At 45.6% G+C, this 17,634-nt stretch overlaps 1 protein-coding gene and 1 long non-coding RNA gene across 5 annotated transcripts in view; one reads left to right on the top strand and one right to left on the bottom strand.

The window, feature by feature from the left end:
- CARS2 (cysteinyl-tRNA synthetase 2, mitochondrial) overlaps nucleotides 1-8,921 on the bottom strand; it is a 37,638-nt gene extending 28,717 nt beyond the window's left edge. For 3 of the 4 annotated variants that reach the window (XM_086770410.1, XM_086770420.1, XM_086770427.1), the window contains exons 1-5: nucleotides 8,692-8,921; nucleotides 8,521-8,571; nucleotides 4,088-4,205; nucleotides 1,336-1,407; nucleotides 645-750 (exon numbers count right to left, since the gene is read on the bottom strand). In XM_086770410.1, coding sequence (XP_086626536.1) covers nucleotides 645-750; nucleotides 1,336-1,407; nucleotides 4,088-4,205; nucleotides 8,521-8,571; nucleotides 8,692-8,900 — 556 coding nt within the window. In that variant the 5' untranslated portion in view covers nucleotides 8,901-8,921. Of the gene's footprint in view, nucleotides 1-644; nucleotides 751-1,335; nucleotides 1,408-4,087; nucleotides 4,206-7,815; nucleotides 8,052-8,520; nucleotides 8,572-8,691 lie in introns of all 4 variants that reach the window. The other variant, XM_086770437.1, reaches the window with a different exon arrangement.
- A 142-nt stretch (nucleotides 8,922-9,063) lies between these two features.
- Nucleotides 9,064-9,855, top strand: LOC147602322 (uncharacterized). The gene is made up of 2 exons (XR_015261437.1): nucleotides 9,064-9,174; nucleotides 9,750-9,855. It is a non-coding gene; the product is annotated as an uncharacterized LOC147602322 (long non-coding RNA).
- Nucleotides 9,856-17,634: the final 7,779 nt, after the last annotated feature.

Raw genomic sequence — 17,634 nt, 5'->3', positions numbered from 1 at the left:
CTTCAACTCCCATTGATTCCGATTTAGAAACTCAGAAATATTGCAAAAGCAGTAGCGCATGTTTCCATGCCACCAGCTTTACAGTAACCTCACTGCACGTGCTCATTCTGCACATGGGATAACTCTGTATTCTAGAGATGTCCCCAGGTCCTTCCCTGCCCTTGCACAATCAGCAGTCTCTGACTGAGATGGAGCCTGCTGCTACTCCAATTACAATGCATTCAGATCTTTCTACAACCACGAGCTCTGGTGGGGGGGGGGGGGGTGGGGAAGAGGATCCACACATTGTGCTTTGCAGGCTCATCTTTTACAGCACACAGGAGATACCCACCTTCTATTTAGAGCTAAGAGGTTCCCCCAGCTCTCTCAGAGAAGCTAGGCCAGGACTTCCCCACAGGAGCTTAGATAGCAGTTCATTACAGTAAACAATTACATGAAGTAATGAGCCACATTTAACTTAGAAATTGAGTAAGAGTTGTTCTGCCCACTCACGTCATCACAAATGAGTTGCTCACAGCTGTCTGTTAATCAACAGAAGAAAAGCCTGGCACAGGGTATCTTATCTGATCCCAAAACAAGATTATTAAGAGCGCTGATTTCCTGTGCCTGTGCTGAACAAGGAATTGCCTTGCTAGATGTCTTACCTTGTGAGGTAGCGTAAGCTTGTCCATTAGCAATTATTGTTTTTATAAAGGAAATTATCTGAGGAATATTGTCAGTCACTCTCATATATGCTGTTGGAGGAAGGACCTTAAACAAAGAAAGAGTAACATCTCATTAGCCTGTGTGAAGCACACTGCTGACATGTCTCTTGAATCTAAGTTTAAAGAACATTCTCCTCAATTTTATCTTTCAACAAGAAATGTTGCAAGCATCATACAAAGGTAATAAGCAGCATTTAAGATAATACAAAAAAAAAATAATTGAAGGGTACAAAAAAAAAATAAATCCACTAATTTTTCCCAGTGGCTTACTCCCTGCTTCTGACAAATACTCTGCACAAGAAGTAAAGTCATCTGAAGTCAATGAAAGAATATTTGATGTATTATCCATGAACCAACGCTCTATTGCATGGGACAAAAAATTTGTGTTCCTGAAGAAGTTTAACTTGTTCATTCCAAAGCTAGGGTTTGCTTCTCCCTTCAGTTCCATACTCAAAATGCATGCCATATCTTTACAGAAAAATGAAAAAGTAAATCAGTACTCAGTTTCCAAGCAACACTTCATCACACAAGCAATCAATTTATTTTTTCAGATCAAACTGTCAAAATCAGACTCCTTACCAAAATAATTGCTTTAAAATACCCTTAAATTTAGAAGCTCAGGTATCTGTACCTTTAAGGCAGCCATATCTTGTTTAAAGTCTTCTTCATAAATACGAGCAAGAGCTACTGGCGATATATTCATCTGAAAAAAAAAAAAAAAAAAGAGAGAAGCAGATTAGTAAATAATAAATCAAAGTAATAATATAAAATACCACAACCTTTTATCAGACAGTTAATTGGAAGACTTACAGAGTCCCCAAGGTAAAGAGTCAGAAAGGCTTATTAATCCAACATTCATGGGGAGGGGATGCAAGTTATAAATAACATAAAAGCAGTATTTCATTTACACTTCTGAATTGCCAAAATATTAATAAATATATCTTAAGAGAAAGCAACCAAAGATTAAAATAACAAACTCCTTCCTTCCCTCCCTCGTTATTTTCCTCTTGAGATGGTCTTCCATTTCAAATGACAAGATATACTACAGTACACGGGATGCGAAATTCATTCAGCTTATTGGCAGGGGACACTGATATCACCTTCATGTCAAAAAGACAGATCAGAGGCTTGCAGGAGGAGACAGGATATTAATTTTCAGTGATTAAGAAAAACAAGCTATTTCAGCTGATCATGGTTACTCATAGATCTCAGCACAATCAGGGGAAATGAACTGAAAGCCGGTGGCATGCTTTGCCAAGTGTGGCACTTCTCAAGCACCTTCTCCGCATTCCTCATTCACGGGGTGACGGACAGGAATAGGGATCCTCACAGAAGTAACAAGAAAGTGCAACTCGAACAGAACGAAACGACTTGCACACGACAAGATACTTGTTCTCAAATATTCAGAAGAGGCCAGGGCTTGAAAGATGCATGACAGCAAAACCTGCCCTAGCAAGCAGAAGCATGATATCAAAGTGTTTCAAATGCAAGCTTTTCCATTTTCTCTGAGGAGAACCTACTTGTGAAGAGAAAACATACTGTCAGTCTCTCCAGCTTGCAGGTAACAATCATTAACAAAATAAATCCAGCTTCATCGTTTCCAATTCATTACCGGAGCAAATTTACAGGGTCTTGATTTTCAGAGTGCAGGTGGGTACCACTATTTGGACAAGCTCCTGGACAAGGCAAGAGTTCTGGTGAAGACAGACCAGATGCTCATCCAGTAATGAGACAAGGAAGATGCTCAGCACAGAGAAACAAAGGCGTGCTTCTGCCTACAGACCAGACAGAGAGCTCTTCCAGACCCCAGCAACGGGACTCATCTCCCTAGACAGCTCAGCTGCTTCTTCAATCAACAGAGAGACCAAGGTGCCTACAGGAGGAAGATTAGGAAATCCCTCCAATCCAGACAGATGTTCAAAACACAAAGAGACCCATCTCTCTCTCAAAGGACCACTGAGGGCATGCAGCACCCTCATCATAGACTAGATACGCAATTTTCAGGATTTCTCTAGATTAATCCCACCAAAGGATGGAGAAGTAGCATAGGCATTTTGATCCTACTACTGTAATGCTTCAGGTACAGAGGTCCAAACAACAAAATTAGGCTACTGAGGTAGAGGCCTTGGCCACCAAACAAAATGTGCAGAGCAGGCATTTTTAAAAGTCATCAAAAAAAGCCACAAAAAAAGACTACTTCACAGAACCAAAGAATTTAAAATGCACACATATAGACTTAAAATGCCTGAGGTTTTTGTTGTTTTCGTAGTTTGTTTCCTTTTTTTTTTTTTTTTTTTTAAGAAGATGGCCTACTGCCTTAGAAAACTGCAAGTAAATGGACTAAGGCGTGCTAGTACTCGTTTGAATGCAGGGCCCTATATTTAACTGCAATAGCAACTGTTTACTTAAAGATTAAACAAAAGTGGCAGCTGTCAAATTCTCTGGCTCCAAGAAACTAGCTTAAAGCTTGCAACTGCAATTTCATCCAACACATTAATTTATGATCCAGAAGACATGACTTAGAGATTTAAAAAAAAAAAAAATTCAAAACACAGAATAAAATGCAGAATACGTTCTTAGTGTTTCAGGAGTCCAAAAAGGGTATCCAAAAAAAAAAAAAAAAAAAAAAAAAGACAAAATTAAAAAAAAAAAAAAATCATTCAACTGGTAAAAAAGGTCTGATGAAGATCCAGCTGAGAGCCACTGACAGCCACAAAACCTTGAATCATGCCAACAATCCTGAGAATTCAGTGAAAGGTTTGGTTGTGTTGTTTTTTTAAATTCTATCATTTTTATATGAATTCAGCCACCAGGCCCCAGTTTTATCAAGACTTACCCATACACTCGATATCAACTTTCACGTAGGCAAGGAACTCGGGTAAGACCGACAGAGCTTTCCGAGGCGCTGACGTTGCAGCTAGATGGTACTCGGCACCTCTCAGGAACCACCCTCAGCCTCCTGCGTGGCAACGCTACACACACTGCCTTAACACAACGCTTCCCCAGAACACAGCCAGAAGCCTACTGGCTGCTAAGTTTTGGGTTGCTGTTGGGATAAGTTACTCTCCAACCATGCCGAGGATTCACTCCGGCTTTTTGTTCGCCACTGGCCTCCCAGGCAGGGGGCGAGGGCAGGAGGACCCCAGCCACACACTCTCCCTGGCTCTCCCCCTCACACAATTCTGCACTCATTTACCTCCACACAGCTCTCGACAGCCAGCCCTCCAGACTCCCAGCCTCCTTACAGCCATGCTAGGGGACCGGAAATCCCAACATTTATTATCTACCAATAACAAAAAAACCCAAGCCCAGGTTAGTTTTCCTATGTAAGTAGCTGTAGAAAATACCCAAAGTTTGGGTCAAAGACTGCAGCAAACACGTACCTCATTGGCTCTTTTTATGATCTTGTCATCTATATCTGTGATCCCCATCACCATGATAACTTCAATTCCAAAAAACCGAGTCATTATCCTTCGAATTATATCAAATCTAACATAGGAGCTGGAAAAGAAAAAAAGATGAGCTTTTAAACATGCAATAGTAGGAATAAACTTAAAGAAAAACAACCATCAGCACTAACTGCCACACGGACAGTCTAAATTCCCCAACATTTGCAATGAAAAGCTCTTAAGCACATGAAGTGATTTTCCAAAACCAGTTACCACCTGCATAAAAGTCAGACAAATTTCCCTTGAACTGGCCTACCCTCTTCTGGCATTAGTGACACATTACATCAAATTTTCTAAGTGGTTTTTTTGTTGTTGTTGTTGTTGCATCTCTTTATTCAAGCACTGAAGCACATTGGAAGCTACACGTGAGCCGGGAGACTTTCTCAAAGCAAACAGTACAAATACACTGATCAGATATTCTTGAAAAACACCCCTAGGGCTTTGCATATTCTAACAGGTTTTCAAAAGCCACAGGGCAGGAAAACAGGGAGAAATAAAACAGGGTTCACATGAACTTTGCTTAGGGTTGAGTAACAACTACTGCTACCACTCACAAAGAAACTATTTCATTCACACACCACCACAGATCTTTTCTGACAGCAAAGAAGGGAGGTTCTGGGGGTTATTTTTTCTTTATTCACACTCGAGAATAAATTCTCAAAATTATTGATGCTCTTCGTCACAAACCAGATTATTTAATGCTGATAGACTGATGACTTACAAGCCATACAGCGCTGCGGCAGCCCCTTCTGCCATTCACAGACTCTCCACTCGTAACTCTCAAAACATGCTTTGGCTGAGCAAAACCCAGTTATTAGGCGAGACATTAGAAGGCGACTAGAGGCTCTGAGTCTGTCCTGCAAGGTGATGAGACTGCGCTGGCTTTGGAAAAAACGGAGCCTGAAAGGAGACTCGTGGACGTACAGGTTCCCATTTCACCTGTAGCACCACACAAACCGCAACTCCAATGGCTGTTAGAACAAACACGTGCAAGCCAACACCAGAAATGGATTTGCATCCTTTCCTTTAGCTGCAGGGACCAGGTGGCATTAAGTTTCAGATTCACAAATATGTAATGTTTTGTGGTTGCTTGCACTGTGTCCATGTTAAAAAAGGCTTTTTGAAAGGTGGCACATGCTGCCAGGGAGACAGTTATTAATGAATACCAGCTCATTGGGAGTAATGTTCATCTAACGTGGTGACACGATTCCATAGGAATATTAAATTAGTCTTTGGACCCCGTTTAGAGGAACAATGCCAGCATCAAAAGCTCGATATTAGATTTAACCGTCCTGCAGTTGTAGTTCCCAGAGCAGATAACAGATTTTGCACTGTTCCCTGTCCTTTGATCTTCTAACTGAATTAGCAGAAGAAACACCTCAAGAGCCCGAGCAGATCTCCCGACACTCTAGAAAGCAAGGTCCTTACCACTCCGGGACTGAAAAGAAAAAAAAAAAAAACAAACCAAACAAACAAAAAAAAAAACCAGTCAAAATCAGGGGAGTGACAGAGCAGGCACAAGGGACTGAATGAAATCTCCTCTCATGCTTGGGTTTACTCTTAGTTCTGAGCATTCAGCCACAACCCTGGATGCCAACCAAGCTGCAGCTCACACCAGCATGATCAAGGCCAGTTTCAGAACTGAGGCACTATTTGCTGGTCTGATTCCCCCACCACCCCCCCCCCCCCCCCGAATAAATATTGCATTTTGTATCAAGGCATACAGAGCACTTGTTTCGAAGCTGGAAGCACAACACACTAGAGAAAGTTGGATTACTCTGAGAAATAAGAAATCCTTATGGAGGGGTAGGAGGAAAGGAGAAAAATAATAACAAGAACACCGTTATTTTCAAATTCTTCTCATGAATCTCAAGCTCATTTCCACTATTCACTTCTACATTATTACCTGTCACAAGTCAAAGAAGGGAAAAAAGGAATTCTAATGATAACACATTGCCAGAGTGCAACAAAATGATGCTATTTTACAAGAGCAGCATTGTAGCAACAGCCATCACTCCATTTTACTTCATCCTCTTTCCTAGTGCATCTCCTGGCCTGCAGACCCTCAACAGCAGCATGCATTCTGTCTGGGCCTACGGAAGCTCTAAAGATGGATCTAGCTACTGGGGGCGGGGGGGCGAATTATTTATATATATACACACACTTTTTTTTTTTTAACCAGAACATTAAGAGTGCTCAACCATCCTGAACAAATCATCTGAGCAACAGGATGCCAACAGTGACATGTGCAAGACCACAGACACAGGGAAGGAACAGCCAACTCCTCACACACTGGAGGGTTTAACTGATCGGAAAAGAGAGAGGAAGGTCTTTAGCACAGGCATCTCGCTGCACAACAGGGCTACAGAAAAAAACATGTGAAGGCTCTAAAGAGGCAGCAGAAAGACTGTAACACAGCTCCTTATCTGCATGATACACCACTCTGAAGGCAACATTCGGCCCTAACTACTATTTTTTAAATCAGCAAGTGAAGAGGTCAAACCCAGGTTGCAGACATACGGCAAACCTCCACAACAGAAAAGCTTGAAATTATTAGTTTAGACATAGGATAAAAACAGGTGGATGAGAGAACAGGCAGAGCGAGCAAGGGCTTCCTTTTAAACGGAAAGGTCTGAAGGCAGAACGACCAACAAAAAAACAGACATTCAAAAGCCACAGAGAGACGAAAGAGCAAAAGGCAAAATTCTCCACCTTTATAAACTCTAGATCCACTACACCCCTTAGCATCCGCTCTAGCAAAGAGCAAACCAGGCAGAGCACACAAAGACACTCTACTCCACAGCCCCAGGTGCTGCCAGGAGATGTCCATACCTCTCCTTCTTCAGCACAATATTTGATTAGTGAAACATTATATTAGAAGAGCACACATCCAGAAAGGACAAATACTGAAAGGAGCTGCAAACGCCCTGCAGATACTGTTCCCTCGCTTCCATTTCGCTCCTTGCAGTATTAAACACTGCATTTTGCTCAGCGGTCTCAGGAAGCATCTTCGTCCACACAAACTCTAAACCACAAAGTCAGTAAATGTAAAAAAGAAGTTTTACAGCACTGATGATTTGTCTACTAGCAACAGGAGCGCTTCTGCAACTCCCTCCCCTGTTACACCACAACAGGCAAGACAGGCTCTACCGTACTAGAGAACCTAGACGCGGTGATGGAGAAAAGAAAGGTACTGGCATCTTTTTATACAGTTGCTCTCAAGCTATGATTTTAAACTGTAATTATTTCAAAGAAAACTATAATATAACCTGTACTACAATAATTGTAGATTTAAATACACAAATTGCTATGGTGGTTTTTTTTTAAATACTAAAGTTCACCTGAAGTTACTAACTACAAATGAAATAATTTAATATATAATTTTCTTGATTTTTAGATTACCAGTGAAAAGCTATGTTAGATTTCTGGTAAAATTGGACTAAAACAATAAGGAAAAAGACACCACCACATATACACAATGGTACAGCAGTATTTTAAAACAGCTTGCCAAACATATTTTGACATGATTGGCATTTTAAAACTTCCATTTTAAGGAAAGAAGTGGCAGTTATGCAGTACTACAATAGCTCAACACTGAGCAAAATTCAATGCAAGTTTCTGAATGAAGTTGTAACTGGACCAGGAGCTGTGAAACTACCTACATTAAAAGGGAATTACTCAAATATACAGCATCTGATCTTCACACAGATGGCAATCATCTGATAAATCCTTGCTCTTCCAAGGAGCCCAGCGCATCTTGTTCTTCCAAGAACTCAGAGACAGGAGCTCAAGAGAAGCTGAGCAGCTGCAACTCCCCTCAGCTTCACAGGAACCTGCAGGCACCCTGTGCGTCTTCTTACCAGGTGCACTTCAGAACAACTGGCAGTAACCTTCCCTGCTGTATTTAAAGTAATTTTTCAAGATTACTTATAATGAAGCTGGTTTATTACTGCAATTATCCTAATGACCTACAGAGAAAAATGCTGTGCTGTTTTGGGGTTGTTTTTTTTTTTTTTCTTTTTTAAACACAATAAGCCACTGAACTGTTACCATGCAAAAGGGCCTTTAAGCTACCTGGGCTTTACAAACTGGTATTTTAACTGCTAGCTTTAAAAGCATCTTTTTAGTAGCCAGCCCTGAGTAGCTCTTCCTTGGTGCCGACACAGCATCCGAACTAAATTCGAGGCAGAACTATATCATTTCACAGGGACAAGGGGCTCCAAGCTCGAAGGGCCCCGCACAAGGGGTTATGGTACGATTTGAAATAACTCACCTTACCTAGAAAAAGAAAAAAAAAAAACAAAAAAAAAAAAAAAACCAAAACACATACACAGACAGACAGATGACAGGGGACAGCCGCGACTCACCAGGCGTGCCCGAGGTGTGCCTGGTCGTACACCGTCGGCCCGCAGCTGTACCTGCGGAGAGGGGAGCCAAACCGCACCCGTCACCGTCAGCCCCAGCCCGGCCGCCGGGCGGGCCCGGCCCAGGCCCCGCCGCCCGGCTCCCCCCGCCCCGGCCGCCCCGCCAGGCGCTACCAGGTCGCCACTCCTTCCTTGGCCAAGACGAGCGGCTCTTTGCTCCGGCTCCGGCTGTTGTAAGCCACGATCCCGCTGTGCCGCCCAGCTGGCGGTACCCATTCCCGCCGCCGCCCTGCGCTGCAACACCGCCGCGCCGCCGCCGCTTTCCCCTCGCCGGGCCCGGGGCCGCATCGCCGGGCCCCCGCCGCCAGCGCTCCGCGCAGCATGGCCACAGCCCCCGGCCGCCGACAAGCGGGCGGGCGGGGAACCGGCGGCTCCGCCTTCTGAGCGAGGGGAGCGGACAAAACCCGCCGCAACACCCCCGCCGCCTGTGCCGGGAAACAGCAGGCGAGGGGGGTAGCTACAGCCGGAGCCACAGGAAGAGGAGGGGCCTGCGGGCAGGCGGCGGGGCCGGGCCGCCGCTGCCTCTTGCCTGGTGGAGTGCGCGGCGGCTACCGGCCGCGGTGGCCCGGGGTTCCGCGTTCCTCGGACAACCCCGCGGTGAGTCCGGGGCGGGGGCTGGGGAGCCCCGGGAGGTGCGGGACCCGGCTCGGTGGGGGCGAGGGTACCCAGCCTTGTGCTTCGGTTTAAATGGCACCAGCGCGCGGTGCTTTCTTCATGAGGGTTTTGGGGCCCGGGGTGGGGCGGGGGGGGGAGTGTTGTAGGAAATCGGCGGTAATTTAACAAAATGGCCTCCGCCGTGTCAAGTCAATTTGGTCAAACGGGGTGTAAATCTATTTTATAGTGCCCTTCAGGGCAGGGAGCACAGGCAGCCTGTTAGGCTCCAAAATAAAAAACACGGTGTGACATTGCCGAGCTGGATTTGATAAATCAGAGTCTCAAAAAACACTTCTGCACCCCCCCTTACTCCCACGTACCTCCGTGAAGTCCTACCCGACTTGGATATTTTTTAAAATGGCATGAACTGCTGCTAGGTGCACAGTGAGGTACCCTGTGTGTTGGCCACCAGATGTCAAGGTCTGCATCCTTTCCGGTGTCAGGACAAGCAAAGAACGTGTGTTTTGTTATGATGCTTCATTCATCTCATTGTGATTTTTTTTTTAAATTTCTTTCAGAGCATAACGAGGAAACGGAGCTTAACTGGCTGCAGTGCCTTGACCCAATTTGGAAAGTATGAGCTACTTAACTAGAGGGAATAAAAGTATAATGGAACAGGCATAAGGGTTGCCAAAAGTCTTTTTGAACTAGCATCTTGTTTCCAAAAGTAACTATGAGCAGGTACCAAGGAAACAAGTGCAAACCCTGCAAGCATATATAATATTTTCCCTGCTACCCTCCCAGTTTCTGACCAGATGACTCCCTCAGCTGAACGCTTTGGGGTTGTTTTTTTTTCTTTCCTACATTTTTTTTTTTTTAACCCTCCCTCAGTGGATTGCTCTGCCATTAATTTCCCTGGCCTCTGTGAACCCACATCAACCCCAGCCTTTGGCAAGGAATACCCCAGGTCTGCTGCCATTTTTAGGAAGTATCCTCTTGGCACATGTTGCGGCCACCTTTGCTCTTGTATGAGAAGAGAGAGTGAACCATCAGTTCCAGCGTGTGCTGTCTGCCCCACTCCCAACTATCTTCCTCCATACGAGCCTCTAAGCAGGCTGTTCAGAGTGGAGCCTTTTCAGGTCTCCCAGACCACTGCGTTGCTCGCCTGCTAAAGCACCTTGTTGGCCTCTGGGAGGAAGGTAATACTGAGCGATCACAGCCTTTCTGGACTGGGCGCTGCAGGGAATAGGTCTGCCTGTGGTGAGCTGCCTCACAGAACTCCTTGTGTTGTTTCCTTTTCTGTCTGGCAGGGACAGGTTTGATAGCTTTTTCTCATACGTATGATCATTTGAAATAATTGCTTTTACACAATAATAGATGTCTGTCTACATCTTGCTTCATTTTAGAGAGTATCAGATATAAAGCCCTACTAGTGACAAATGTTTATTTTTTCCTAATAGGCGCTTTCCACAATATTTTTCATTTAACAATCTCAACTTTTTGATCAAATAAGAAACCTATTTTATGGGCTTGCTAATCTGAGCCTAGTTAGGATGAAACTGAAGATACCATCCAATAACCTTTGTAAATGTTTGCTGTATGTGTTTCTCAGGAAGCTTCACAAGCCAATTATTTCAGTTTCCATAGTGAGACAGTTTTGATGTCTTTGCTGTTCAACACACATCCTGTTAAGAGTTGTCATTAACTCTGTTGTCTTCTTTGTTCTGTACAGTGCCAAGCACTTTGGCAGTTTAAATCAATACTCAGTAACAATGGATGGAGTTTCTTGCCTTAATTCCAGGTTTAGCTATGGTGGATTAAACTGCCAACAGATTAGAAGAATGCAGGAGCTTTTTCTTTCCCCGGTAGATTCAGAAGGCTTAGTGCCTGTGCTGTCCAGACTGGCTTTTAGCACCAAGTCCAGGAACCTCTATGTCCTGCTATAAAACGTGACTTTCTTAGGGTAGGAAAGGCCACAGTTATTATCAAATGCCTGAAGTAAACAGTTAACGTCCTTCAGACTTTGGATTTGGTGTAATGTAGTACAGTAAATTCAGTGGAGCGACGGACAGTATTCTACAAGCACTGAAGTAGTAAAAGAATACAGTTTCAAATGAAAAGCATTACTAATCCTGCTGGATTAGAACCATAAATTATGCATCTTAAAAATACTGACAGACATTCTCAGAAGCAGTCAGTCTACGGCTGTAAGCATACCTCTATTTATGCCACCTATAACTACCTCCCTTCCCGATACCCTTATTCCCAGTGTGGGACATGTGGAACGAGACCATACTCATCTACCGGAGAGGCAGAATAGCGGCAAAGGATTATCCACCTCCATCAGGAGGCTCGTCTTTGCTTCCACCTGAAGTAGAAGATGCCTTTAGGGGTTGCCAGGGTACATCTGATCGATGCCAGGCCTGGGCCTGCTGTACTCCTGTTACTCCCGTATTTTCTGCTGAATAGCTAGTAGGAGATGCGGTCTGCAGAGTGGTAAATCTCTTGGTCAAAATCCCACTGAGGTGTGTCAATCTGGTAAAGCTTCAGGTAAACATTGTTTCAAGGGGACACCCAGGTATTTAATGTTGTTGGGTCATCTTCTCACCTTTTCTTTAGGAGCTGCTAAGGCTACAACTTCCTTTTTTAAATAAAAGCTGAAACTCAAAGGTAAAGAGGTGACCCCTGAATGCCTCAGAATGGGTTAATATATTTTCTGTCCCTTTATCTGCCTGTACAAAAAGGCAATGTTTCCCCTCCAGGCTTGATTGAAAGGGAAAATAGAATCTGATAGAAGCACAGTTGTGTGTGCTTTCCACTAGCAGCTCTGCAAAACTTCTGGGGTGGGCAGGGAGGATCTTTGGGGGTTCTGACTCACCTGGCCTCTTGTGTATTTTCCAGTTTCCAGTCCCAGGTACTCAGACCAGGACTACCTGCAAGATTTGTCTCCAAGAGGTAAAATCAGTGGGCAAATCCTGGAGCATGTTTTGTATTGTATCATAAGTAAATAAATAAAAAAATAAGCTCAATTTTTTTTTCTTTCTGTTTATTACTAGAAGATACATGCTTTGTAAGGCTTTACGGTTTTCCCCCTATTGCTAAAGGTGCTGCATTTTTCTTCTAAAAAATTAAATCACACCATCTTGAATTGTTGACAGAGGAGAAAGGCTGCATTTGTTGTGTTATCAAGAGCACGTTTCTAGTTATCTCTTGTCCTTGTCAGACTCTAGTTCAGGAACCTGACAAGGAAGCTGACCCTGAGAAAATAAGCATGGGGAGGGAGGGAAGGTTGTAAAGACAAACTACAAACCGAAAGCGAAGATGAGCTAAATCCACTGCAGTGGATTGAATTTCTCTTGGGGTTCTGTAATAACCTGTAAAAACAGACACATTTTGAACTACCTTTTATAGTCCTTGTATTTTTACAAAGCCTAGGTGCTTATCAGTTTACCTAAGAATCTCATTTAATTTTTAAAAGAAGAATAAAAACTCTCTCAAGCTTATTACAAATGCTTACTCAGAAATGTTGTAAATGTTGAGTGGCCGATCCCCCAAGTATTCACAAAGTAAGGAGTATGTTTTATAAAAGAGAAATCATCTTGAGATAGCTATTCCAAAACAGTGAATCCGGGGAAATTAAATAAAACTGCAAAAGAAATTTCACTGGTGGACATAATGAACAAAATAAACTTTCCTGGTCTTACCAAAAGCCTGTAGGCTGGACCCTGAGTTTTTAACACCGTCTGCTATTGTTCAGACAACCCACCCATCAATGGCTCTAACAAATGCTGCCTGTTTTTCATGAGAAGTGTTTGGGTCCTGTGCCACAGTTTACAGAAACAAGCCTGAGGGCTAGTATGAATTCGGTCAGGGGTCAGATTGGTGTCTGTCAGTGGTTTCCAACTGTTCAGCTGTGTCTCTCTTGAATTCATTGTGGGAATGGGGAGCCTGTGGAAGAAGTTCCCCTTGGTCTGTGTTGCCTCCATGCTGGGACGACTCAGATGTACTTCTGCCTTGTACTGCAATGCACAATTACTAGTTCCAGTCAGAATTTTTTGCTCACCTTTAATGCCAGTGCTGTTTAAGCTCACTATGTGCTGGAGGTTCCAGAAAGAAATGGCAGCAGCCAGAAGACAGGTGTGAAAGGAGGCAGTAAGTACAACAGTCTCAAGCCAAGCAGAGGAGGTGATAAGGAGCTGTATCCAGTCAGATACCCATTTTCTTAAGCAGGACTTGACTTCAGAAAAAAAAAAAAAAAAAAAAAGACAAAAAGTTTAGAATGGCAGGCCTACGTAAGGTAAGCATTTGGGAAGTTAATGAAGTTCTTGAGCCTTTACTGGGAAGCAGAAGAAGGACCAACTCAGCTAGATTTGTTCTCCAGATTTTAGAATCCATTAATCCTACATCAGTTGCTGGCACAAACAGGTATTTCTGGCCCAAATATCTGTACATGGTGTACACTGTCCAGTGCACAGACAATGCACATTGCATGAAAGTGTGAACTATGACTTGTCTGCTGGTCTTGATACTTGCGAGCCTCAGCTCTGCTCACCTTGCACGTCAACCTTTTGAAGCTTTGTTTCAAAACCTTCCGCCATAAGCAAAATAAAGACTTGTAAAATTCCATTATCATCACCCAGGTAAGTAAGAATTTAGCTTCATAAAGAATAAACAGACAAGCAAAAAAAAACCCCACACATAACTGTAAAAGAGAGGGATTAAGCTATTAAATGGTGAAAAACAGCAATTCATTAGAAGGAATAACTCATCTGATTCATCTGTACCTGTAAAGTATTATGAGTAATGATCAGAAGACACTATATTTTCTAATAAATAAGGACACAGTTGTAGTAATTACATAGTAGTTCATACAGTAATATTCAGCTAAGGCAGAGAAAGAGAAAGGAGGCAGCCGGAATTCTTTGTACCTCGTATATTCCTCGTATATTCAGTATCTGCATTTGTGAAACATCTTTGGAGGTTTGGGATTAAGGAATATACATGAGGAACATACAGTAAGAATTCTGAACTTTATGCTGATGAGATGGAATAAGCGTAATTACTGGAATAACCATAATTACTGGAATATTTATATGTTATATAATATTATATATACATTATATATATGTTACACAGTAGTTGCCTGAGTTGTTGATCTGGTTACATGTTCCCTTGATTCCCACTGCTGTAAGTTATCTTTATGAAGGTAAACAGCCTCAAGAAACTCTTGAAAAACCCAGAGATTTGGGGTTCTAAGCAGGAAAGATTTCTTGTCATCGGAGCAAAGGGGCTTGGAAGTAGAAGGAGGAGAGTTAGATGCTTTATCCTCCCATAAAGTACAGAAAATAGGAAGAAAATGAAGCCCACAAGTCTCTTCCTTCTCTGACACATGACAGTCATTCCCTGTACTCCTTGTGAGTGCTCCACCAGTGAGAAATGGGCCCCTAATACAAAGGAACAACTGAAACTCCATTTGAAATCTCCCATCTCTCACCTACTGCAGTTGAGAGGCCAAAGTACAAAGAAAGCAGAGGAGGAGCAAAAGCAGCAGAGATGGGCAGTGGGTGTCAGCTCCACATCTTCCAAAACTTTCCAACCTGGAGATGTACACATATACCTGATTTCCCCCCTCAGCCTTCTACAAAGATGGCTAACGCACTGCTGAGCCTAGAGGGGAGTGCAGAGAATAGGTATTTCTGGGTCAGGTATATTTGATTACAGCACTAAACAAAGCGCTGACAATCATCTCTGGGAACTGTGAAAGGGGACCTTCAAAGCGTATACCAAATGCATTCTCAGGTGAGCTCAGTCCCATCCTTTCCGTAGGACTTGTGCAAAGTCTGATGATCGTTTTTTTTTTCCTGTCACTCTTCTGGCAGCGTAGGAGAGGCTAACAGAGGAAGATCCAGTAGACAGCACTTTTAAGAGGCAGATACTACCAAGCGCTCTATCCTCAGTGCATTCGAGCCTGTCAATGCTTTTGAGCAAATTACTGAAGCCTAGCAGGCCACAACTACCCTTCAAAGTTGTACCTTCCTTTTTTTTTTTTTTTTGTCTATAAGGAGGAGAGACAGAAGTTCTTTAGTAAATTAGCAGATACTTTTACAAACTGATTTCTTATTTCTATGTGTAATTACTACTGTGTGTCTAGAATGGTAGTGCACTTTTTTGCAAGAATTACTTTTTGGGGGCTCATTTTAATTCTTTTCAGATGTCTTGCCTCTACTGAATTGTAATTATTGGCTTGCATTCTTAGACTAGCCAGGGGACTGTTAACTACGTTTAATTGCTGACAGTGCCTCAGCTTCTTCAAGGCAAGGGTGAAACAGGCGGTAACTATCAAGGTGGTGCCAACAATTTAAGAATAGGTGTTCCCAGGCTAGTGCTGCCTGTACGCAACTCCCTCTCAATGCCACTGTAAACCAGAGCACTCAGGTCCGGAAACACTGGCTTGGAACACTGCCTGCATGCTGTACTACTCATCGTAATTCTCATACTTAAGATCTCAGGTTCTCAAGTACAGCAAGTACAGCAACTCTAGGAAACTGAAAGTGAGGGGAAGAAAAGAACAGCGAACTTAGCGATGTCTTCAGAAAATGAGCAACTATCCTCTGAAATCTGCCCGAAGCAGTGGGGCAGGGTCAATTCAAAATGGGCTTAGTCTATGGTGTCTTTCTTCTCCACTCCTCAGCAGTATTTTGGTGCCTGGCTCCCACGGAAGGGATCAGTAAGTAACTGCCTGTGCTCCTCTGAAAACCCCACTCTGGGCGTTCAGACACCAAGTTGATGACAGCAGCAGAAAGTCTTTAATGGGGTTAAGATGCTGAGGTCCTTAGTCAGGCCGTCGCTCCCTCTTCTCCCTACAACAAGCAGCAGAACATCAGTGCCTCAGTAAACAACCGCACCAGCAAGCCTGAGCATTTAGAAGCGATGAGTCAGTCTCCCCTAAATTAGGGGATTGCCAGTGACGTTTAAAAAAAAAAATAATAAAAAGGCAGAAAGCGCACGTTGTTTTGCTCCGCCGGAGCCGGGGTTAGTTTTACCAGGCCGGCCCGCCTTCCCCGCTCCAGACGGGACGGGGTGTCCGCGGGCTTCCCGAGAGGAAACGCCAGGCACAGGCGATCGCATCTCCCCGACGAGGGACGAGATAAAAAAAAAATCACCGGCGCTGTCAACGCCGCTTCAACCCCCAACCCACTCCGGGCCGGAGCCCGCCCGGCGCGGCCCTGCGAACGCTTCCCCGCCAGCGCCCGCCCCGACCGCCGCCGCAAGGCGACCGCAGCCCCGCCGCCTGAGGGGGAACGGGGCGGGCCAGTGGGCAGGGCCGGCCATGGGGAGGGCTTCCCTGGCCCCACCACCGCCCTCTGCCCCGTCTGGGGTTGTAGAGACGGATTTAGCAGCCCCGGCGGGCTCGGGGAAGCCCGGGGAGGAAGGGAGGGTGGTGGTGGTGGTGCAGCTGCTGAGGCTGAACGGGCACGGCAGCCGCTTCGGAAAACAAAGGCAGGGCTATCCCCCAGCCAGCCCCAGCCCCAGCAAGGGCGACCCGAGAGCGGGGTCCTTCCTCACGACCCCCGCGCGGGAAGAACTCGAGCGGCGCGGGGCTGTATCCCCGTACCCCTCCTCCTCGGCACTGGAGGCCCTCGGAGCCCTCTCTGCCGAGGCTGAGCGGGGCCAGCATGCCGCTGGGATACTCCATAACACAGCCCCGGGTGCCCCTCGGATCACTCCCCACCGACCCGCTGCAGCCCGCTGCGCGGGAGATGGGGCACCGCCGCAAGCGCGCATGCGCCGCCACTGAGTGGAAGGGGGCCGCTGGGAAACGTAGTCGAATCCCATCCTCGATAGGCGGCTCCATTTTCTCCTCGCGCCGCGGGAGAAGTGCGCATGCGCGTGCCCGCCTCCCTTCCCTCCCACCCCCCCCTCCCCTGTCGAACGTTACCGCCCCTTCTGCCGCGACCGGTATCCCAGGCAGCGTTGTCACGGCAGCGCACTCCCTCCCTCCCCCCTCTCTCCCGCCTGGTGAGGATTGGCCGAGGGAGCTGCGGGGCGGGACAGGAGGGAACAGGTGATTGGCTGGGGCGGGTGTCAGCCGCCGTGGGGGTGATTGATGCGGTTGCCTGCTGAGGAGGGGGGCAGCGCTTCTCCTCGGCGTCCGGCGCCGCGCCGGGTACAGCCCTGCCCCCAGCGCGGGCTGGCAGTGGTGGTGCGTGGTTTCCAGTGTCCCCACTCTCTCCGTCCCTCCTAGGAGAGCCCTCCGCAGCCGCTGCTTTCTCGGGGGTGCGTGGCCCCCGCCACCAGCTCGCAGAAGGCGGCAGGCTCCTCCAAAGTCCGTGCCCTACCGCAAAAGCATCCAACTTCCCCCGCCGGGCCCGCGCCCGCTCTCCCCTCAGCCTCCCTGCCGGCCGCTCTCCCCGCAGCGTCCCCCGCAACTTCACCGGATCCCCCGCCCGCCCCCGGGGGCTT

This window comes from Chlamydotis macqueenii, chromosome 1 (genome assembly GCF_036417535.1).
Source record: "Chlamydotis macqueenii isolate bChlMac1 chromosome 1, bChlMac1.mat, whole genome shotgun sequence".
Lineage (NCBI taxonomy): Eukaryota > Metazoa > Chordata > Aves > Otidiformes > Otididae > Chlamydotis > Chlamydotis macqueenii.
The sequence above is the reverse complement of the archived record's forward strand: the minus strand, read 5'-3'. Positions and strand labels throughout refer to the sequence as shown.